The sequence below is a fragment of the Mirounga leonina genome, unplaced genomic scaffold, assembly GCF_011800145.1.
Source record: "Mirounga leonina isolate KUSES-001 unplaced genomic scaffold, KU_Mleo_1.0 Mir_95, whole genome shotgun sequence".
In the NCBI taxonomy this organism is placed as follows: domain Eukaryota; kingdom Metazoa; phylum Chordata; class Mammalia; order Carnivora; family Phocidae; genus Mirounga; species Mirounga leonina.
In genome coordinates, this window is record NW_023270865.1 from 15268625 (window position 1) to 15294023 (window position 25399).

A 25399-nucleotide genomic window follows, 5' to 3' on the forward strand; every position below is an offset into this window, starting at 1 on the left:
AGTGCTCCACTGAAGTTGAAGTTTATAAATTGCATACTTATAACCTAATAAAATGTAATATTTGTTCTCTCTCCTGTAAATTGAAATTTATTATTTCTATAGTCTTGTTATAATATCTTAAATATTTATTAAATGATTTTTATCCATAGGTATCTTTTATTAATACACAGAAGAAATGAAGTAGAGATTTATACAATTCCTTAGAGATATGTTGCGAAAAACAACAACAAAAAAAAAGTTGTGAAATTTACTTTAAGGCAAATTGCATTGTGATCTAGTATAGTTACTCTTGAAACAATTGCTGGGTACAAAGTAATTATTTTTGAAAATTTAGAGTGACTGCAAAACAATTTAAACTTATACTAAAAACTACTGATTCTAGATAAAAGGAAGACTATAATTTCAAAAATTGGGGTATATTTCTTTAAATATAGAAGAGACCAAATTATCCTTTTAAATTATTTTAAAATTATTGTTTTAAATGTTTTTTAAAGAGATTTCTCAATATACATAATAAAAACACCTGTACCGACTTTTTATAAGAATACAGCATTCTAGTATCACTAAATGTCTTGACACTTATAATGTCCTTTCTGAGAATGGTAACACTGTTTACAAGTACATTTCTACTTACCCTATTTTCATTTCTTAAATGCCACACATGCACTAGACTGCTGACTCCAAAAGCAGGTATAATTTAATCTCATAGTTTCCTCTTTGTGCCATGATAATCAGTATTATTAACTTTTTATTTCATATTCTTAAAATTCAGTTCTGAAAAACTTAGACATTTAATGAAGTTACATTAAATCAAAATTAAAGAAGTACTTGTTTAAAGTTGTTTAAAGGACAAAGAAGAAAATTATTGTATAGAATAATTGCTAGAAGGTGGTAAAATCACAAAGACTGGCATGATAATGTAATGCATACCAAAGGAAAAAAGAAAAAAAAGTTAAATATTCATTGATAAAATGTGTACAAGTGTCTTCATGGACCTATCCAGGTCCATAATATTATAATGTCATTCTGTCCACACATGTTCATTTTGTTTTATTTGATCAAATTTTTAGGTAAGTAAAAAAAAATGCAATATGACAGTCAGCAGCCTACAAGGCATTCATCATAATCAAATGGTCCTTTTCTAAATCAACACTATAACAAGCAGATTTTCTTTTAAAAATGAGAGCCATAATGACTCTCAAGTAGCCATACTGTTACGCTTTGCTCTGTGAGCACAAATAACCTAACTTTACTCATTGGTATACCTCACTGTTTTCATAATATAGTGCATATGAATATGGCAATTAATATTAACCATAAAAATTGCTGACCTGGGCAGATAGAATCATTTTTGGCCATAAAATATATGAGTATTCTAACACTATGAGATTCCCTTTGGAAGTGACTGTAAATTTAACAAATAGCATATTCTCCAATTCATGTTTCTACTCTGAAATGCTTTTAAAAAATACTCTCCCCGCAGAGAGCATTTGGCAATGTCTGAAGACACTGTAATATGGTGGTGGTAGAAATGATGCTACTAATATCTAATGTTTGGAGGCCAGGGATGCTGCTGAGCATCCTACAAGGCAGGGCAGTCTTCCACAGCAAAGAATCATCCAGTCTAATATGTCATTTAGTGGTAAGGTTGACAAACCCTGCTGTAGAGGGATATGATTCCCTAGATAATAGTTGAAATTACATGAAGTAAATCAAAGAGGTAAAGGATAACATTGTATTGAGACACGCATGGAAAAACGCTCTAGTTTATTTTGCATCTTTCTTTATTAAACCATCCAGAATGCCAAGACTTTGTCTGCTGGTTATTACTCACTGACAAGAAACATGCAATCACATTTTGCTTTCCTCACAGGTAATATTGCACACAGCAATTACTTGGAGGGCTCCATGACTGTTACTTAGCACTATAGATCTACAAAAAAAAATAATCTGATAAACTCTTGCACACCCAGGAAGTCTCTTGTGCTGCCTTCTCTGCATTCCCATAGCATAACCCGCTAAACTGTGAAGGGAATTCATCATTTGCATGGCAATTGTGTTTATTTTCCCGCTTAACACGTATGCGCACCCGCCCACGTGCGCGCTCACTGTACACACCTAAGTAGACCATAAACCTACAGGGAAGACAAGAGTATTTTTCATTACTGTATCTTCTTTTTTTTTTTTTTTAAGAATTTATTTATTTATTTGACAGAGAGAGACACAGCCAGAGAGGGAACACAAGCAGTGGGAGGGGGAGAGGGAGAAGCAGGCTTCCCGCTGAGCAGGGAGCCCGATGTGGGGCTTGATCCCAGGACCCTGGGATCATGACCTGAGCTGAAGGCAGACGCTTAACGACTGAGCCACCCAGGCGCCCCTCATTACTGTATCTTCTATGTGGAGTTCTTGTCTGACAAACCCCTGCACACTATGTAAGATTAATTGAGGACGTCTTCTCTAAGTCTGCAAGCTGAACTCACTGTCCACTTTATGTTTCCCTTGTATTTTGCTTAACGAACACTATATTGAAATTTTCTGTTTATATGTCTGTAACCTGTTCAAACTTAGGGACCTTGTTTCCCCTCCCTCCCTCCCTTCCTTCCTTCCTTCCTTCCTTCCTTCCTTCCTTCCTTCCTTCCTCCCTCCCTCCCTTCCTCCCTCCCTTCCTTCCTTCCCATTTTATTAGTAGCCACTATTCTCAGCACATAAAATGCCTTCCCTCTGTCCTCTCTGCAAAAAAGAATTAAAGAGATACAAAAAGGGAGATTTTTTTTAATGGCTTGGTAATTCAAAACTGAATTAATGAGTATATGACAAAAACAATGACTTTGTCAGACACCATATGCCGAGAAAAATTTTGTTGTCATCTACCTATACTATTCGCCATTATTAGTATTATAAACCTATATATCTTTAAGCATTACTGTCATTTAAAATGTTTTTATCACAAGTCTGCATTTCACTTTTTATTATCACTTTATAAATAATATATATATATATATAAATATATATTTTTAGTAAAGAAGAATGCGTTTCTCTGATAGCAGATAAAGCCACAACCCATTTTTCGAAGTAATCGCCTTCACCAGTATGTGTGTTTTTTTTAAGATATGTCCTATATGCACATACACCATACAACACACCCTTACTTTCTAAAATAAACTAGACTATTCCACATGTATTTCTGAAAACTTTTTTCTCACTAAAACAATATAGATCTTCATATGTCAGTATATACATACAAATTCGTTCATTTTAAGACTGCACATGTAATCTGTATGTGTTTGAAGAGTCATTTACTTGAAAACTTCCTTACTAGTAGATTTCAAGTGTGTTTCCAATGTTTCCCTGTTAGGAATAACACTACAATGGCATTCCTTTAACATGTCTCTTTGTGTAATCATGTGAATGCATCTATAGGATAGTTGTCTATAATATGTTCTCAATTTAAAATACTATTAAATTGCTACCCAAAACGACTGTGGGACTTCACCTGTCTGCTAATGGCTCTGTACCTTAACAACTTTGTGAATTATCAGGCTTGTGTACTTTGGTAGGTGAACTCTGGTTTCTCCTTCTCCTTCGTGGTTTCTTAAATTACTAACGAATTTGAGGTTTTTCTTTGGATAAGTAACACGTTTCTTTTTTCTGTGACTCTCCTGCTAATGTAATTTCCCCATTTTTAATTTGATTGTGAATGTTATTAAAAAATCCCCTTATGTAATAAAAATTAGTTCTCTGTCAGCCATGTTTGCCAGTATTTCAGTTCATCTTTCATTTTATTACATTTAGCATAATTATTTGACATCTGTATTTTCAAATGTTTATTCATTTAAATTCATGTCTTATTGATTGTTGCTTATTGTATCTTACATTTAAAAATCCTTCATATACTTGTTTGTTTTGTTTTTTAGTGGCTGTGTTTTCACAAGCAGATTCAAGTTTTAATTTTTATAGTTTAATCACAGATTTGTTTACTATTAACTTTGTCCTTAAGTGTGGGGGAAAGCACACTATTCCCATTGTCTCAGCATCATGAGTACATTGGTCCTCCACCTGAGCCCCACTCCTGAGCTCAGTTAAGGAGGCTACTTTCCATTGCTCAATACCTCCATTTGTTTCACTTTGCACACTATCTGCATCACAAAGGTTTTTCAGCTTTTGGCACACATACGTTCCTGGAAACTGCCCATTGTCTTTATCCACACTATATCTAGTGTACACATTTTCGAGTTGTTAGAAAATCCTTTTCCAAAAACATATCCTTGTTGGACTCCCTGTGGATTCGATTTCTAATATAAATAAATGTCTATTCTCTTACTCTCAGGAACTTTAGGATTAATTTTCCTCTTCATGGTATGTAGCCATCCCCAAATCCAATCCTTTAAAACAAAAAGGAACATTATAATAACATTGAATCTATCTTCACATGTCAAGAAGGAAACCCCCACTTCTGGCTCAATAAACGGTACAGATTCTGGAACATCCACTATTTTTGTTATAATTATTCCACAAATAGCTTGATCCAGATTTTACATTTTTAACTAAATTTTAAAAAAATTGGGAACTTAAAAGCTGAATCTCTATCTGGCTTAGAAATGTTTTTCAGTTGCACTTCTTACTAACCATGTAGTCTTGGACAAATTATTTAACTCTATGTATCAGTTTTATCATCTGTAAAACAAGGATAACCATAATGTTGCCCTTATGATGTGAGCATGAAATTATTACAAATTACATGCAATGCCTGGCATATAGTAAGTGCTCAATAAATATTCCTTGATTCTGTTTCAGTGATTATTACCACAACTGCTTTTTTTTTTTTTTTAAGATTTTATTTATTTATTTATTTGACAGAGACAGAGATAGTGAGAACAGGAACACAAGCCCCGGGAGTGGGAGAGGGAGAGCAGGCTTCCCGCCGAGGAGGGAACCCGATGTGGGACTCGATCCCAAGACCCTGGGATCATGACCTGAGCCGAAGGCAGATGCTTAATGACTGAGCCACCCAGGCGCCCATTTACCACAACTGCTTTGACAACTTGTAGTCTCAGATCCTGGCAAAACCAACTAGTTGTTTTGCAGTGATCAACTTCAGATTTTCTGCAGAACTCAAAGTCAACATTCAAATGTCCAATTTCCTTTTCCTTGCTGATCAAAATTTCTATGGATGCAATTGATTCTCCAGCTGATGGCAAGCAAGATTTAAATATCTGAAATCAACTGTTAGCTGCATCATAAGCAAAAAGGGAAATAGCTGCCATAGTACAATCATCTAACATCACAATTACATAGAAAGGGAGATAAATGCTGATTTCATGTGTCATACCCAAATCAAGGCACTTCATGGAAAATGGCATCATTGTTTCTTATCTGATGCTGAAACCATTCTCACTATTCTTTTGGATTCAGTATTGGTTTTAATTTTTTGCCTTTGGGGTCCTTGTTAAATCTCGAATTTGTCCAAGTACCAATTCAGATTCAATGTAGCTATATGTATCTGAGATCCAATGAAAGAGTTTAAACGGAAACAAGGTTTACTTTGTCAAGAATGATTTTAGCATTGGCAGGCCTGGGAGAGAGCATCAGTTCTGCAATAGAATCATTCTTCCAGACCCTTTTAACTTTCTGCTCCATCTCACTTAGCAGTAAGCTTTCATCCTTACGGTACCAGCGGCTGCTGCATTTCCATACCCCATCTGCGTTATGGGCCATGGGTGAAATATGTGTGTCCTAGATGGAAGGGAGTGGTGGGAGGTGAATATTTGATTCTGCATCATGTCACCCTGAACAAAACTGATTTGTAGTAACACAAAAAGACAAGCTGAATAATAGTTAGATAACTAACAGTATCCACCTAAAGAGAAGAAGCTCAATCTTATCATTTAGAACAAATAACATATGTTCGGGTATATGTGTGTATTCAGCAAGGCTGGCAGAACACCAACTGCCCTAGAGTAGCAGATGCTTTGTTTATCAGAACTATGATGATATCCTCTAATTATTCCCCCTGCCTCCAGTCTCATCCCCTGCAAGCCCTTACAATAGAGGTTGGCAAACTTTTTCTGTAAAAGGCAATACAGGAAATATTTTCAACTTTGTGAGTCAAATGGTCTCCATTGCAACTTCTCAGTTCTGCCACTGTTATGCCCAAACTACCATAGGCAAGATTTAAATGAATGGGCGGGGCTGTATTCCAGTTAAACATTATTTTTTTTTAAAGATTTTATTTATTTATTTGCCAGAGAGAGACACAGCGAGAGAGGGAATGCAAGCAGGGGGAGTGGGAGAAGGAGAAGCAGGCTTCCCGCTGAGCAGGGAGCCCGATGCGGGGCTCGATCCCAGGACCCTGGGATTGTGACCTGAGCCGAAGGCAGACGCTTAACGACTGAGCCACCCAGGCACCCCTCAAGTCAGTGTTTTACTTGATAAACATGTCTGAGACCATGCATCCCTGGCTGCCAAGCACCATGGAGGACAGGGCTAGAAAGATAACAGCTTTATTTTGAGCAGGGGGCAAAGACAAGGCAGCACTTTACAGCTACATTGTAACTAGATCCTGCATCCCAGTTAAACATTATTTACAATTACAGACAGCAAGCTGAATTTGTCTCCCCTGTCATTGTTGGCTGGTCCTTCCTCTATATTACTAGCTTTTTAATTCTAAAATCAGAATCAATGCAAATATCACCCATTCTGAAGCAGACATGGAAAGAGAGTTCCTCCCTCCACTAACTGTCAGGGCACTCCTATACATTCATATTAAAATGTACATTGAATACTATGATGATGCTTTTTTATCTGCTTTTCTTTAGTGAGTTCTCTCTCTCTCTCTCTTTCTCCCTCTCAGTGGAATCATGCCTAGAAGCACAGTAATACAGTTACTTAAAGCCTTTTCTGTTTTGTTCTTTGTCTCTACTTTTTTTTTTAAATGCATGCTTATTTAAAATATATATATTTATTTATTTGAGAGAAAGAGAGAGAGAGAGCACTCTCTCTCAGGGGGAAAGGAGGAGAGGCAGAGGGAGAAGCAGACTCCCCACTGAGCAGGAAGCCTGACACAGGGTTGATCGCAGGACCCTGAGATCATGACCTGAGCTGAAGGCAGATGCTTAACCGACAAAGCCACGCAGATGCCCCTTTTTCTCTACTTCTTGCAGATATTATATTTTTCTCCTCAACCATACTTATCTCAGTAAAAGAACTTAGGAATACTATTTCCCATTCCCATCCCCCTCTCAAGCCCTGGATGAAGACTTTGAAATGTGACTTGTTCCTAAGTGCTCAAACTAGAGCTTATGCTTCAATAATTCCTTGAAGGTTCATGATTCTTAGATTGTACAGTGTCCTTTAGCATCCTCAAATGTACCCATTTACACTTAACTGTGTACACACACAAACACATACTTCAGGGTACATTTCTAATGTATTTTTTTTCATTTCCTTGTCATTTTCCTTGATTTCAAAGATCGCTGTTTGGATACATTTCAACAATTTTCAGTTTCAACATTTTCTCAAATATATTTTTAGATAAGATATGGTGATGATCTACTTTCTGGATCCTTCCCCAAACAGTTATTTTACCTTGACAAATGAATCATATTTTGATGAACAGAGGATTTGGAGCTTGAGTTTTTTTTTTTTTTTTCTTTGTATGTTATACATTCAACTGTCAATCAGATTCTAGTATTTCAAGTGATAAATAAGATGTGTATATATATATAGGTATATAAATTAGTAGGCAATTTAAAAATATCTGAAATTTTATAAAAATTTATCTTTTATTTGGGTTTTAGGTATTATGCCAGGATTTACCTAGGTTTAATTCTTATTCTAACCCTTCCTTAAAAAAAACTATTAAACTCATAAATTCAATATATTCTTCACCTCGAGGAAAATAATATTGTTCATTCCTTCAACTACTCTTTTTTGCTGTCTGGGAACATACGTCATTCACATGAGAGGTCTAATGAGCATATCTTTTAAATCTCATTTTGTACCATGATTCCCACATTTGGGGGATTTTTTGCTCTGATTTTTAGTTACTTCTTCCAGTCTGATGCATTCTCAAGCTCCAGGACAATAATTTGGATCATATCAATGATGGTGCATGCCTTAATCATATTCTGATATTTTGTTGTTTACTAGTTGCAGAAAACATGACTCTGAGTTACAGAAATCTCTTTGTAGTATCCCGACAACACTAGGGCTCTTGTTTTCTTCTGCTCAGTAACTTGCTTGGTAATGACTACTCTGCCTGTGTTTCTGTTTGGTGCGTTGCCCCTTGGTTATGGTGGTTTCGCTTGTGCTCCTTGGGGCTCTTATGTAGCCTTACCAATGTCGTTCTCATAAATGATGGAGTCACAGAGATCTTCACTTCTGTGAGACAAAAAGGGGCTAGCAAATGGGGTGTCAGTTCCTTGACAAGGTGAGAGAAGGAAGTCTGTTGTAGAGTTTCTACATAAACTCTCACCTGCCAGCTTAATGGTGTTGAGCCATATAGACTTACATACATAATACTCATATCTAGTAATACATATAAGCTCAAATATATAAAATCTTTACTTAAAAATTGTGTTCTACATCCCAGCTTAGAGTCTTACAGAGATAGTCAAAAATTATCATAGTTGAACTTCATTTTAACGATTTAGAAAGTTTATCATAGGAGATAAAACAAAATAAAATAGTTATATGACAGAGATCTGTAAGTAATGAGAAATCCCCAGATCATCCAAGTGACTAGAGACCTAGGTCATAACCCATCAACTGCAGTGTAAGCTCTATATTCAAGAGAACCTGGTGTCAATTTCTTCTTGGCCATTTTCTAGATATATGAATTTGGGAAATCCACCTAATTACAGTATGCCGGTTTATACATCTTTAAAATGGCATCCAAAATACTTTAAGGATTATTTATGTTTAAACAAATAAGGTATGTAAATGCTTATGAGTATCTAAAAGGTTTTATTGAATACTGTAGCTATTACTTACATTTTTAATGTCATTTGCTCATAAACTGCAAGCTTAAAAGACATGTAGCAAAAGACTTCAGATATTATATTGTCTATTTTTATTTATGTAAATTTTCACCTTGAATGTGTTGGTATCTTCCTAGCAAGATACATGAAGAAATTATATGGTCAAAACCTGTGTCAAATAAGCATTGCTGGCGTTTTCCCATTAATGAAAGTTTGTTTGTTTGTTTTTTCTTAATAACCAAACCATTACCTATATTATAAATTCATAAATGAATTTTAATATTATAATATCTAGACCCAATATTCTTTAACATTTTAAGCCACATGTAAATATCAAAATATTTTAAAATTTCTTCAGATTTCTACACACACACACACACACACACACAAACGAAAAACTTGTCTTCAAATGATGATTTTTTGGATTCTCAAATATATATTAGCTGCCAAAGTAAAGAATGCTTTTTCTTACCCATATCTGACATTTCAGGCACAGTAACGATGTATGGTCCATCTGTGAACTTTGGAGCATTATCATTGATGTCTTGTACTTTGATTATGAACTCGGATTCAGGTTCAAGAGGCTTGTTTGTTCGTCTGTCAATAGCCTGGGCATGAAGCACATAGTGGGTCTTCTGCTCTCTGTCCAGGCTTTTCGTTGAGTGGATATCACCAGTGGTATCATCAATGATAAATATAGTCCCAGCACCTTCTCCAGTAAGGATGTACTTGACAGACCCATCGCCTTTGTCAGAATTGGAGTGCAGCTGGAAAATAAAAATTAAATAATGTAGCTTCCAATTATATTCCAACCTAACATCATGTTACCTTAAAATTGTCTATCTATAATTTTTAACTTACTTTGATTATAACTTTTCTTATCTCCACAGTGTCCTGTCAGTTACTAAAATCATTTATTTTTCTGCAGTTTTTCTCTACTTGGTATTGCTATGGATAATTTTATCATGATCTAAAAAATCCAATTATTGACTTAAGAGAAATAAATAATACTAATTAAAAGAAAAACAATTAACACTTGATGTTATTCTACTAATTCACCACTTCACTAACTACAGAAAATAGAATTGGAAAAAGAAATTAATCACTATCGCCTTCAATACTTTCAGGAATAATGGTTTTTTAAAATTAATTGCTTGGCATTTTATTTCAAACTTAAAATTTAAAAAAGAAAAATATATATGGTAGGAGAAAACTCAAATTATTAAAAATCTCCACAAAAGAGGCACTTATTTGTTACAAAGGTATTAATTTTGTAATTTGAAAATTTTAAAAAAGAATTTTCCAGATTAACTGTTCAGATTTAGAACATTAAGAACATTAAAATAGATTAAAATAGAATATTTTCTTTTTTTAAGTTTATTTGTTTGTTTATTTTTAGTAATCTCTCTGCCCAACGTGGGGCTTGAACTCATGACCCCGAGATCAAGAGTCACATGTTCTACTGACTGAGCCAGCAAGGCATCCCCCTTTTTTTAAATTATGAAACTTTAACTCAAAATTTAAATAGTAGTAAATCAAAATTGATTGATTTAATCAATACATGGGCCTATTTTTTAATTAATTGAAATACACTAGCAAATTCTCATTCATTAAAACAAAAATAATGGAATACCATTTTAAAAATATTATAGAAGTAATATTTCAGTAGAGAAGAAGTATTTAGTAAGAAAGATAAATACATATTAAGGTAATTATAAACCACTTTTTCATCATTTAAACATCAGAAAATGCTTTTATTTTTAAATTTTTATTTATTTATTTATTTAGATTTTATTTATTTATCTTAGAGAGAGAGAGCATGAGGGGAGGGGCAGAGGGAGAGGGAAAGAGAGAATCTCAAGCAGACTCTGCACTGAGTGTGGAGCCCAACAGGGAGCTCAATCTCATAACCCTGAGATCATGACCTGAGCTGAAATTAAGAGTTGAATGCTTAACTGACTGAGCCATCCAGGTACCCCAAGAAATGCTTTTAAACTGCATATAATTCATATTTCATAATCTATTATAACTTATACCATCTTAATTAAATATTTCCATAAGAGCCACTGTTATATTTCTAACTAGAAACGACCACACAATATTTTCTTTTTTTTTTTTTTAAAGATTTTTATTTATTTATTTGACAGAGAGAGACACAGCGAGAGAGGGAACACAAGCAGGGGGAGTGGGAGAGGGAGAAGCAGGCTCCCCGCAGAGCAGGGAGCCCGATGCGGGACTGGAGCCCGATGTGGGACTCAATCCCAGGACTCTGGGATCATGACCTGAGCTGAAGGCAGTCGCTTAACCAACTGAGCCACCCAGGCGCCCCCACACAATATTTTCTTAAATCTTAAACATATATTTGAAGAATTATTTCTCCCAAGAGATTTGAACAGTCATCCTTCATATGAAACCTTTTTGGTTACCTAACCTTAACTACTCACCTTTTGTTCATTTCTGACACTTGAAACATTGAAAAATATAACCTTGTTCATACAGCTTTTGGGTTTCTTGCCATAATAAAGAGAAATTTTTCAGGGATTATATTAAAGTCTTTGAACTCTTAGAAGATATTTTTTAAAAAGATAAAATATAGAAAAATATAATAAACTGTGACAAAAGGACTATACCATGGTAAAATGGAGGCAACTGAAATATAAATTATAGTATCTCAAAAATAATCCTCTTTCTTGAAAATGCATAAGACATAAACAGGGACAAATTCTGATGGGAATCACTTAGCAAGATTCAACAAATTATATCTTTCATAAATTACTTTTGTGGGGGGCTTTTATAAAGAGGCGTAAGAAATCCATTAGCAAAATATGAAAAACATAGCTTTCAAAGATTTCACACTTCATTAGTAAATTAACCACTGAATGAAGAATGCAGATGAGTTGTGTGGAGATAGTTGTATGCATGGATGGAAATGCATTTAGTCATTTCTTTAGGTTTCTCAACATATCTTTTTAGCACCTAGAAAAAGATTTATCATTTATGAAGCAGACACCTGCAAAATATCAAAAGAGCAGCCTGTTTCACAATCTGCAACTTTGGTTTAATCCCTAACCAAATCATAGCAAAGTAAAATAACAAATTCATTAAACAAATGTTTTTAAAAACACTTTCTCAAACACTCTTGTTATTAAATAAAATGTGAGACAGGTGCTCGCTTCGGCAGCACATATACTAAAATTGGAACGATACAGGGAAGATTAGCATGGCCCCTGGGCAAGGATGGCACACAAATTCGTGAAGCATTCCATATTTTTCAAACAAGGTTTTAGAGGGGAGGGGGGAGGGGGGATGGGTTAGCCCTGTGATGGGTATTAAGGAGGGCACGTACTGCATGGAGCACTGGGTGTTATACGAAAACAATGGATCGTGGATCACATCAAAAACTAATGATATATTGTATGGTGACTAACATAATAAATTTTTTTAAAAAAATACCCAAATTTGAAATATAATAGGTAAAAAAAATTTTTGAGACAGTTTTATTAGCCATTGTTATACTATATATGAATTATAAATCTATATAACTAATTTAAAACCCTTTCAGGGGAAATATGTTACACGTCTAACTACTGCTTTCAGAAAGACATAGCAATGGTGACAAGTGACTTTTATTTTCAGGATATATTTTCATATTCTTCTATGTTCTCAGTGAGGTTATTTTGATGTTCCTTTATTTTGGATTAAAAGTTTGTATTACAAAAAGTTAATCATATTTAAAGAATGGGCTTATATATATAGACCAGCAATGGAAGTATGTAAGAGAAATAGTAAAGTTGTCAATCCAAAGCATGTATTAAAAACATAACACGGGCGCCTGGGTGGCTCAGTTGGTTAAGTGACTGCCTTCGGCTCAGGTCATGATCCTGGAGTCCCGGAATCGAGTCCCGCATCGGGCTCCCTGCTCAGCAGGGAGTCTGCTTCTCCCTCTGACCCTCCTCCCTCTCATGCTCTCTGTCTCTCATTCTCTCTGTCTCAAATAAATAAATAAAAAATCTTAAAAAAACATAACACACTCTATGCTTTATGTAGATTGTTAAGCATTTCAGATAAAAGACAAAAATGTGAGTAATTTTATGGCTTTAGATTTTAAGACTTGAATCTCATTCCACATTCATAGAGTGTTTATAATTAGTAAACAACTAAGCCTAAATATTCCCAAAGTTTTGTCTAATTTTAAAATAGATGTGCAATAAAATCAGTGAATTATAATTTAGCACTATTTATATTATTGTATAACATAGTAAAAGTTATATTAAAATCTTATAAATATGTATTTGAGTTATATAAGGTGTTAATAATGCTTAGCGTGAGTGTTTAAATAATGTAGATAATCATTACATTAATGGATTTTGTAAATCTCTCAGCAGGCCTAGTTGAATCTTGGAATGATTAGCTTTTATGTTAAGCAGATGGGAAACTATTACAATGGCATTTAGCTTATATGATTATGATGATAACCATTTGTGAAGCAATAAAGTGATCCACTCTCAGGATTACCTCTTGTCTACCATATACCCATTTCCAAATGTTCAGTTCAGTTTGGAATACATATCTGCAACAGAAGTGGCTCTTGAGAGAACCACCAGCTATATTTTTTTTTCTTTTGCTTAATCAGTGAGTTTTAAGATCCTGAAAGAGCACATGTTGTATTTTAGGTTTTTTTAAGGCAAGAAACAGTGAATGAGTGAATGAATGGATGAATGAGTGAATGAATGAATAAATGAAATGGGTGAGCAGTAATCATACTAGAAGAGGTAAAAATCTTAAGATACAGAGAGAAAGCTCTTTGATACAGATAATCATGTAAAACAGATAACCAGGATAGAAATGTGTTATCTCTGAGTGTGGGCAGCAAGAAGACATCAAACAAAAGAACTGGGAGTAGAATACATACAGTAGAAATACTCTGGATATAGACGTGATGCTGATTTAGCAACAGCAAAATATGATGTTGTAAGTTGAGCTAGCTATTATGTTATTTAAGAGAGAATTTCATTGTGTCTTACATTGACAGACGTAAAAATATTTGGGAGACAAAGTTGATTTTAGTCATATATACTGAACACTTTGCAGCAGAAAGTTTAGAAATATGAAATACCACTGAAAGAACAGTTTCAGGGTCTTATCACAACACACAGCGGTGGATATATACTTTTAGAGTCATGAGATTTTGCAAAGTAAGTTGTATTTTGTGCCAAAGGACAGATGGTATATTGTCCTAAAGCAAGAAGAGAGAATGTCTGTGTATGTTATCACATAATAATGTAGGATTAATTAACTGTTCTTTAGAGAACAGAAAAGGGGAAGAGAATGAAGAAAGAAAATATAACCACCCAAGGAAAGCAAAATGAGCACTTCTCTGGCATTACTTTAATAAATTGTCTCTTTCTAAGTGTTAAGTAGTAACCTATGGCACTTAGGAAGCTCATGCGGCTCACATGAGTTCCCTCTAGAAAACTATTTATTCACCCCAGACCACATTAGGATCAAGACCTAAAAATTTATAGCTTTCACTCCAATGCAGAGTTCCTCACTAAGATAATATTCTATTCCTTGGGGAAGAATAACTTTAAAAGGTTAAGAAGATTGTGGCAGAGCAATTAATTTCAAAAGTTGCTTTTAGTCAGGACTTTGAGCTATGTTAAAAAGATAGGTCACTGACATGAAATTGTAATATTTTAAACTACATGTTTTATGTATTTTTTATGAGTAAGAAACTTATATTTACAGTATTCCAGTGGAATCCAGGAATAAAGTCATAAATATTATATAGTAATTCCACTACTTTTTTTTCCCAACACATAAAATACAACTGATGCAATGTGAAGATCATAGAAAATACATTATTAAAATTTATTATACATCCTTCATTCCAGAATGTGTTATATTTTTTCCAGAATGTATTATATTTTGAACTATAAGCAGATGAAACAAAATTCAATTGAACTATTAATAACTAATTGATGTAAAGAAGAAAAACATATCAAATCATAATAGTCTCTTGGTAATGAACATATCAGTCTTGTGCAAGGAAAAAAAAACACATAACCATTGGTTTTAATTAGGTATCAACTAATATGTAAAAAGTTGTATTAAAATAGTAATGATAAAGCACTTTGTTCAACCACAAATCTAACATTAATTGATTAAAATGTTAAGAAATTAGGTGAGAGTAAGGAAATGAGGGATGTGTTTGTTTAATTAGAAACATCAGAGGTCTTTGCAAACATGCAGAAGTCTGTTGAATTTCAGTTTTTAACATTTAAATTATTAATGTGTATTCTTAGAGAAGGAAACTAATGAGGGAGGAGGAGGAGGGAAAAGGAACAGGAGACAGTATGTGTTTATTATATCCCCTGAATCCCAGATTAGGGGTATTAATGTGCAAAATTAAAAAAAAAAAAACTATAAAATATCTTTGAAGTCTGAAGTTGTTGTAATTCCATATCCATCAGCTATACTTTAGAGAGCCACATTGGGGTGTACCAAATATTTATACACTGCAGGAGGCAAGTCAGTGGTTGAGAATTTCACTATTAATTGTTAGAAAGCCTCAAAACCCAATCAATTGATTAAAGTTGGAGATATAGGGGGCATAGGAGAACCTCTTCTCTATCAGAGTTAATCTGTGTTCTTTTATCTGCCAATTAGGGTCCAGCTGAGAAAGAGACATCCCTGGCAGCTGGTTTTAAAGAAAAAAAAAAAAAAAAATCTCAGAGTGTACTAACATTAGTACAATTTTGGAAAAATACTGGCCCAAACCACTGTCCACACATTCGCATGTGTTGTGATTTCATCTCCATTAAAACTCTATCATTACTGTTCATTGTAGCTCTTTGTTCAAATAAAAAAGCAGTAATTACACATTGAAGGGAGACGGAAAGAAGATGAAGAAATGTGAATGGCTTCAATCATTTAGAAAATTCATCTGACAATAAAACGTAAGATTATCATTTGATCTAGTAATCACTTTCAGAAGTATATAGCCAACAAATATTTTTGGAGCTCTCACTATGTTCCAGTCCCAGTACTCAGTACTTAAACACATCAGTAATGCAGAGATTCCTACCCTGGGAGAGCTTACATTAATCCCAGTGGGAAGAAATATACAGTAAGCAGAAAACATGACTGATATATAATATGTTAGAAGGTGGCAAGACCTACACTCCTTTTTACAAAGAGAGAAAGAAAGTAAAGGTGAAGAACTATCAAAGGTGATTGGGAATGTGTAGAGAGATGGCAATATTAAATATGGAAATATGGTAGGCAGAACACTGGCCCCTCAAAGATGTCTCTATCTTTACTCTGGAAGCCTGTGAATATGTTACTTTATATGGCAAAAGGACTTCATACACGTGATTGAGGTTAAGGTCCTTAAGAAAAGGAAATTACCTTGGTGTCTCTAGATGGGACAATTCTGATCACATGGGTCCTTACAAGGGAAGAACTGATCCCAGCTGGGTGAGAGAGAGAAAAACGGAAGTATGAGAAGGATTCAGCACCTCATTGCTGGTTCTAAAATGTAAAAATCTTCATGAAAGACCTAAGAAAGGCCTCTAGAAGCTGAGAAAAAGCAAGGGAATGGATTCTTCCCTAGAGGAATGAAGCCCTGCCCACAACTTATTTTAGCCCAGTGAGAACTATCTTAAACTTCTGACCTATAAAAGTGTTGGTAAATAAATTTGTGTTGTTTTAAGGCACTAATTCTGCAGTGATTTGTTAAAGCAACAATAAGATCTAATAAAGGAGTCAGATAGGGCATATTCAAAAGATGACATTTTAGTAAATTCTTGAAGGAGGTGAAGGAGTTAGCCAAGTGCATATTATAGGGAAGAGCATCGCAGCCAGGGAGAACAGAAAGAGCAAAAGGATCAAGTTAGGGACATGACAAGCAGATTCCAGAAACAGTGAGGAAGCAAGTGTGACCAGAATTGCATGGACAGAGAAGAGCAGTAGGAGAAGGTATCAGAGAAATTCAGCAGTCCCCCCTTGTCTTTGGTTTCGCTTTTCCTGGTTTCAGTTACCCACTGTCAGCTGTGGTCCAGAGGCAGATGATCCTCCTTCTGATGTATCATCAGCAGGTCAGTAGTAGCTTAATGATGTGTCACAACGCCCACATCATTCCCCTCACTTCATCTTATCATGCAGTCATTTTATTGTCCCACATCATCATAATAAGAAGGATGAGTACAGTACAATAAGATATATTAAGAAAGAGGGACCATATACACAATTTACATAACTTTTTTACAGCATATTTGTTATAATTGTTTTATCATTGCTGTTAATCTCGTGTGTCTAATTTATAAATTAAACTTTATTATAGGCATGCATGTATAAAAAATAACACCATATATACAGGGTTCGGTACTATCCGAGAATTTAGGCATCCACTGGGGGTCTTGGAGCATATCCTCTATGGATGGAAGGGCACTGTAACTGGAAGCAAGATCATGGAGGACCCCTGGATGAGATAAAGGGAAACTGGAAAGTTTTGAGCCATGGTTTATCATAATTGATTTATGTCTCAAAAGGATTGTGTCTACTTCATTACTGTGAACAGAAAATAGAGGAGCAAAAATGAAAGCAGGGAGAACTGATAGACTGCCACAATGGTAATACAATGATTGATGATGACAGCATGGACCGGGGTGGTGGTGAAAGTGATAAGAAATGGTACAACCGTGGGGGCACATGGGTGGCTCAGTCAGTACGCATCTGACCTTTGATTTTGGCTCAGGTCATGATTTCTGGGGTTGTGAGATGGAGCCCCACATTGGGCTCTGCGATCATTGCAGAGTCTGCTTGAGATTCTTTCCCTCTCTCACAGTTACTAAGAATTTGGAATTGTAATCAAATGAGATGTGGAAGGATACAGGTACAGGAACTAGAATGGGGAAGATCAGGAATTGAATTTTGACATGCTAACCATGGTATTTCTATTGGGGATCTCAGTAGAGATCTAGAGGCCATTTTCATACGCAGTCTGTAGTTCAAAAGACAAATATGGTTGGTTTTATAAATTTGGGAGACATCCAGCACAAAAGTGGCATTTAGAGCAATGAAACAGAATGACGGATGAAATAATCTATGAAATAAATGTAGAAGAAAAGGGAAGAACTGAGGACTAAAACCTGTAGTGTTTCAAAATTAAAAAGTCAGAGGGACCAGAAAGATAGAGAAGAAACAAACCAAACACATGACAGTGTCCTGGAAAACCAGAGAAAATAAACATCTGTGTATAAGTATATCTATATATGAATAATACTTACTGATTATTTCAGAGGCAAAAAATCTAAAGGTCCAACTGGAGGTGGATTGTTTCATAAATTATGAATTACCATTACAATAATTATATGAATATGTTAGTTCTGAAGAATTCTCTATAATTTGTTGTAGACTGAGAAAACCATGCCATGCAATAATATAGAAGCTGAGATCTTACTTAGATAAAAGTATAAATAACAAAAGCTACATGTGTAGAATATTCATATTTATAAACACGACATATGTACAGTTAGGAAAGAATATAATCCAAGCCAGTGAGGCTTGAGGGAGGGCAGAAAAAAGCCGACACTGCAGAGAGCTAGTCAATTTCCTTTTATATATCTTTCAGTTTTAATTGATTGAATATATATTACTTTTTTATATAAATGTTCTTGTTGTTACTGAACAACAGTTTTGGGTTTTATTTGGGCCAGTTATGTGGAAAAGTCACAATATCTTGCAGCCCTCTCTCAAAGTGGTAGGAATCATTAGACAATCTCAGGCACCATCTCATTTCCATGCATAGCCTCTAACCTTTGCTTGATTCTCATTCTGAGATGCTTAAAATTTTGATTTGTTTTCTTTTTGTTTTTGTTTTGGCCACGCCTCAGGTTGCTAAATTCTGTCCTGAATGTAGCCACATCTCCCGGGCTTTTGCTTTAAGTTGCCCAGGTACTGCTAGGTAATGCTTACTTAATTGGCTGTCTTGTCTTGCTGAAGCCTGTCCTGACATTTTTGGATCCCTGCCTATTTCATATGTCCCTCACGTAAACCTGCAATTTCCACATCTCTATTCAGTTATTCTTTTGGTCTGTATCAATACCATCCTTGTGTTTACTCTAGGTTTAAAACCAATTCAATGTGATGGAATGGAAAAAAAAAAATTGCATCCATCCCTACTATGTATCAAACAATGTGCTGAAATAAATCAGGTCCCTTGTCCTTAAGAAGTTTTTAGTGCAGTGAGACAGAAAGAGCAACAGATCCACTGAGTAGGGGTAGTTCTGACAGAAGCATAATGTGAAACCAATTTTCCCTTGTTGGGAATTTTTCCCAGAGGAAAGGACACAACCTCTCAATCTATATTCCTGTTTCTCCATTTCTATAAAAGGATAAAAGCTACACACTTTCTAAAATTTAACACTCATCAAACTTTTTCTTTATTCATGTGTGTTCTGGATTTAATCCTATCACTCAATATAAATTGCTTTAAGATTAGCAAACACCACCCAGTTTTAAATTTATTTATTTACTTGTGTTTTTGGAGAAAGCTCATTTTAAAAACATGATTAAAGCTACCACAACACAAGGGAGCAGAATGCAAAACTCTCAGATATTGGGTCCTAACTTTGGAAATGCAAGACATGGAAATACTGAAGCTTTTTCAATGGAGAGAAACTGTGGATTGAGACTCAAGGAGGATACAGTGCAAAGTATAAGTTTTCTTGCTAAGTTTTTCTGTGATGTATGGGGCTACTCAACCCAGAGTTGAGCACACATAACTCTGCAGGTTGAAATAAAAATTCTGTGGTCTACTATTGTGCACAATTTTTCCTCTCAGTTAAGCTTTTCAGGATGGAATGGTATTCTGAAATGTTTGAATCATAAAGACCAATTTACTCAGCTGTAAGTCTGAACTCATTCTTTACTTTGCCTTGTGTTTTTTAGCAGCTTGAATAACCAGAGCTACCACTTTCTCAGTCACTCAGTATGAAATCCTATGCACTAATGATGATTTTTCTTTTTCCATTTCCCCTTACTAAAAACTTTCTAAATTCTTGTGATTCGATCTCTTTAAAATATCTGACGACCCCCACCCCTTCTCTCCATCACAGTTACCAGAGTTAATTCATGCCCTTGTACTTCTGAGATTATTGCAGTTTCCCATAAGTGGTCTCATTACCTGTCTTCCTGTTTCTGTTCCATGCACATTCCATTTACACCATAGTTTAGTGTGCTATTTCTAAAATGTGAATTGTATCCTTTCCTAAATAAAATACTTGAGAGCTTTGCACAGCCTTCAGATGGAATATATCTTCACTGTTTCCTGTCTATGCATCTAACCTAATCTTTGGGCATGTCACCATTCACAAGAAATTTTTAGCCCAACTCGGGGCGCCTGGGTGGCTCAGTTGGTTGGGCGACTGCCTTTGGCTCAGGTCATGATCCTGGAGTCCCTGGATCGAGTCCCGCATCGGGCTCCCTGCTCGGCAGGGAGTCTGCTTCTCCCTCTGACCCTCTTCCCTCTCGTGCTCTCTGTCTCTCATTCTCTCTCTCTCAAATAAATAAATAAATAAAATCTTAAAAAAAAATTAGTAAACAAACAAAAAAAATTTTAGCCCAACTAAACTGGATAATCTGGCTCCTCACGTGCCCATTGTCCACTGACACTTCAAAGCACGATATCAAAAAAGTGAAAAGACAATTCATGGAGTGGGAGAAAATATTTACAAATCATATATCTAATACAGGTTTAGTACCTTTTTTGTATAAATTAACAAGCTGTTCATATATTAATATGGAAATGCAAGGCAATCTAAATAGCCAGAAAGGTATGAAAAAGAACAAGGTTGGAAGACAGGATAGTCTAGATTTAAAAACTTACTACAAAGCTACAGTGATCAAGACCATGCGGTCCTGGGATAGAATAAACCTATAAATCAGTGGAATAGAAATGAAAGTTCAAAAATAAACCCATACTTTTTTAAAGATTATTTATTTATTTTAGAGAGGGAGAGCATGCATGTATAAGCAGGGGAGAAGCAAAAGGAGAGGAAGATAATCTCAAGCAGATTATCTCAGTGGGGACACTGAGCTTGGAGCCTGACACAGGTCTAGATCTCACAATACTGAGATCATGACCTGAGCAAAACCAAGAGTCTGATGCTTAACTGACTGAGTCACCCAGGAGCTCCAATAAACCCATACTTTTAAGGTCAATTGATTTTCATCATGGGTGTCAGGATAATTCAACTCCAGTTCTTACAACAAATCTTGAAAGGACAAATTGGATATACATATGCAAAAACTGAAATTGCATCCCAAACTCAGATCATATACAAAAATTAACATAAAGTGGATTAAAAAAAAACTAAATTTAAGAGCTAAAACTGTAAAACTCTTAGAATAAAACACAGGTGTAGATCTTTGTAACATTGGAATAGGCAATGTTTTTATAGCAATGATGCCTGAAGCACATACAACTAAAAAAAAGATCAATTGAACTTTATCAACATTAAAAAATATGACACTTCAAAGCACGATATCAAAAAAGTGAAAAGACAATTCACGGAATGGGAGAAAATATTTATAAATCATATATCTAATACGGGTCTAGTACCTAGAATTTATAAATAACACAACAATAAAAAGACCAGTAGCCCAACTGAAAAAAAAAAATGGACAAAAAAATGAATACGCATTTCTCAGAAGATACATGAATAACCAATAAGCACATGAAAAGATGATCAATATCACTAGCCATTAGGGAAATGCAAATTAAAACCATAATGAGCTACCACTGCAGACCCATTAGGATGACTAAAAGTCTAAAAAGAGAAAATACAAGTGTAGGCAAGGATGTAGAGAAGTTAGAACCTTCACACACTGCTGATGGAAGTTTAAAATAGTGTAGCCATTTTGAAAAGCATTTGGCAATTCTTCAAAATGTCACACATATAATTACCATATTGATGTGGGAAACAAAGGCAGAAGAAAAATTATCAAATTCCCTTACTACTCACAGCCCATTGACAAGTCCTCGAAACAGGCATGTGACATTCCCCTAGGGACTCAGTTGCCTGAATGTGGACATTTTGCTAAGGGCAAAAGGCAATCTTAGCCTGACCCCCAGGATCCTGTAAGTCTACTTTAACATATAAAACTTCCTTTGGAAGCTTCCTTTATCCCTACCACCCAAGATACATGTTGGCAATCATCCCCCAGGCATATGACCCACTGATGTACATCCAAAGGGTCTCACTGAGTAAGGGACAGGCAGGGCTAGATAGGGACAGATAGGTAGAGGGCTATGTGATTAGTCACAGAAATCCCAGAAACACTGAGGCATAACGAAACCAGAGATAAGGGAACAAACCAGACCATCCTGTCCTGGCATTAGAGGTAGGGTCTTTTTATGACAGTCACCTTGTGACCAACAAAGAATAACCAGACCCCAAAGAAGAAGTAAGCCATTAAAGATGTTATCACCAGTCTTACTAAAACTAAGATGTCACAAGATTGTTAAGGCCACATGCTCCCTGATCAGTTCTAAATAAAAGACTGTGGGTGGAGGGCCGCATCGGCAACTTGGTCAGGACCCCTCTCACTCTTGAGAGCTTTTTCTATATCCTTGCTTAATAAAAGTCTATCACTTTGCTCACTCTCCTTTATCTGTGAGATTCATTCTTCAACTCCTTGAGACAAGAATCTCACTCTTCCACTTCAATATGACCCAGAAATGGGGGTCTTAAGTATGTACCCAAGAGATATGGAAACATATGTGAAACAAAACCTCTAAACAAATGTGGCTGCCAAGGGCTGGGGATAGGAGGAGAAATGGAGACCGATTACTATTGAGCATGGGGTTTCTCTTCCAGGGCAATGCAAATATTCTGGAATTAGGGAGTTGTGATGGTTGTGCACCTTTAAGAATGTATTAAAAGCCAATGAGCTGTACATTTTAAAAGGATGTATATGTTGTGAATTATAGCTCAATAAAAATTAATAAACTACATAAATGTACTAAGCACACCAATTAAAAGGCAGAAATTGTTAGATTGGAAGTAAAATAATGTACCTTAAGTGAAAATGCATAAGAAGGCTGAAAGGATGAGAAATGATATACAAGCCAACTATCAACATAAAAAAGCAAGTTTATGAATATACAAAGTATATTTCAATACAAAGTATATGACAAGAGTTAAAGGAGAAAATTTCATGATTTATTAAGAGCATACAAAAATCCTAAATACACATAGACCTAATTATAGATCATAAAAATTCATGAAACAAAAATTGACGTAAGAGGAACAGGGAAATACACAGTGGTGGTAAATTTAACAAATCACTCTCTGTAACTGATATAAACCACAAACTTATAAAAAGGGAGAAAAAAACTTGTGCTATCCAACAATTTGACCAAGTTGACTTTACAAAACACTAAGCCTGACAACTGCTTAAACACATTCTTGTCAAGTACACGAGGAATCTTCACTAAGAGAGCATATAGTTGATAACATGAGTCTCAGTAAATTTCCAAAGAATAAAAACTTACAGAGTATGTTATTAAACCAGGAAAATATTATAGCCCAGAACCTATTATAGAACTACATGACATAGGGGCCCCTGGGTGGCTCAGTTGGTTAAGTGCCTGCCTTCAGCACAGGTCATGATCCCAGGGTCCTGGGATTGAGCCCCACATAGGCATCCCTGCTCAGCAGAGAGCCTGCTTCTCCATCTGTCTCTGCCCCTGCCCCTGTCCTTGCCTCTCCCTTTACCCCTTCCCTTGCCCCTCCTCCTGCCTGTGCTCACTCACTCTCTCTCAATCTGTCAAATAAATAAAATCTTAAAAAAGAGAAAGACAGGGTGCCTGGGTGGCTCAGTTGGTTAAGCGACTGCCTTCAGCTCAGGTCATGATCCCAGTGTCCTGGGATCGAGTCCCACATCGGGCTCCCTGCTCTGCGGGGAGCCTGCTTCTCCCTCTCCCACTCCCCCTGCTTGTGTTCCCTCTCTCGCTGTGTCTCTCTCTGTCAAATAAATAAATAAAATCTTTAAAAAAAAAAAAAGAAAGACATGACATATTTTTTCATAATATGTTAGCAAATAGAATCCAGAATTATATGAAATGAATAGCATACCATGAGCAAGTGACATCTATCCCAGGTTTGCTTTACATTCAAAAATCAAACAATGCAATTAACCATCTTAAGACAATTAAGGAAAATAATTACACAGTTATCTCAATAAATTCGTAAGAGGTATTTCAACAGAAGTTAATGTACATTTATGACACAAACACTAAGCACGTTAAGAATAAAAGAAAACTTTCAACCTGATAAGCAGGATTTACAAAGAGCTAAAGTTAACATCATACTTTGCATTGAAAGATAAATAAATATCCAAATATCTTTCCTGCTAACACCAAGAAAAAAGGAAGTATATTCATTTTTACTTATATTCAACATTGTATTGAAAGTTCTAAACTACAATAAAACAAAAAACAAACAAACAAACAAAATATATAGTTTGGAAAGGAAGAAGTAAACCTGCTTGTATTCACAAAATCGTATTTGTTTACCTAGAAAAGTACTAAGGAAACTATGTATATAGACACACAGCGTGCATGCACACACACACAGAGTAACTACTCTTCTGATGAATTTAGCAAAGTCACAGTATTCAAGGACAATATTTGAAAACTGAATGCATTTCTACACACTAGCACAAAAAATTAAAAATTAAATTAAGACATTGAACAATACCGTTTATGAGGGCATCAAAAAGCCTAAATAATTGGGAATAAATTTGAAGAAAGATGTGTAAGGATCTCTTTACTGAAAACTATAAACCATTGCTTGGAAAATTAGAAAAGCAAAACAAAGAAAGTTATAGCAAACTTGAAAATTGGAAGTGACCATAAAATTACCATCTTCCCCCAAATTGATCCATAGAGTAAATACAACTCCAGTCAACTTTAGAAATTAACAGGCTGATTCTAAAAATTATACAAAAATTACTGACGACTTACAATAGCCAACACAGTTTTAGAAAAGAAGTACATAATTGGTACATTTAAACTATTTGATTTCAGGTTTCACAAGAAAACTACATTGGTATAAATACAGGCATACAGATTAAAGGGGCAGAATAGAGAATCCAAAAATAGACCCCACACAAAGATTAATGGTAACTTGAATTAACAAAGGTTCTAACATAATTTAATAATTTAAGTAAGTGACACAATGTAATAGGGACATTTCTTCAAAATTTCTAATAGCAGGAAGCCAGGTAAGAAAGCCACTCATCGGTAAACACATCCTAACTTTTATATAAAAAATGAAAGGATAACACAGACTGCAGAAAAAAAAAAAAAAAAAAAAAGAGAGAGAGAGAGAGAGAGAATCCAGAGGCTAGAT

The 25399-nt window shown here is 35.2% G+C and overlaps 1 protein-coding gene and 2 non-coding genes across 7 annotated transcripts in view; 1 reads left to right on the forward strand and 2 right to left on the reverse strand.

Annotated features, from left to right (window-relative positions):
• Nucleotides 1–25399, reverse strand: part of CDH18 (cadherin 18) — a 318946-nt gene that overhangs the window by 222910 nt on the left and 70637 nt on the right. For all 5 annotated transcript variants that reach the window (XM_034998813.1, XM_034998812.1, XM_034998817.1 and 2 more), the window contains exon 2: nucleotides 9451–9745. In XM_034998813.1, coding sequence (XP_034854704.1) covers nucleotides 9451–9745 — 295 coding nt within the window. The remainder of the gene's footprint in view (nucleotides 1–9450; nucleotides 9746–25399) is intronic.
• LOC118006321 lies at nucleotides 6435–6565 on the reverse strand. The gene has a single exon (XR_004678045.1). It is a non-coding gene; the product is annotated as a small nucleolar RNA SNORA63 (small nucleolar RNA).
• Nucleotides 12144–12250, forward strand: LOC118006313. Its single transcript, XR_004678040.1, has one exon. It is a non-coding gene; the product is annotated as a U6 spliceosomal RNA (small nuclear RNA).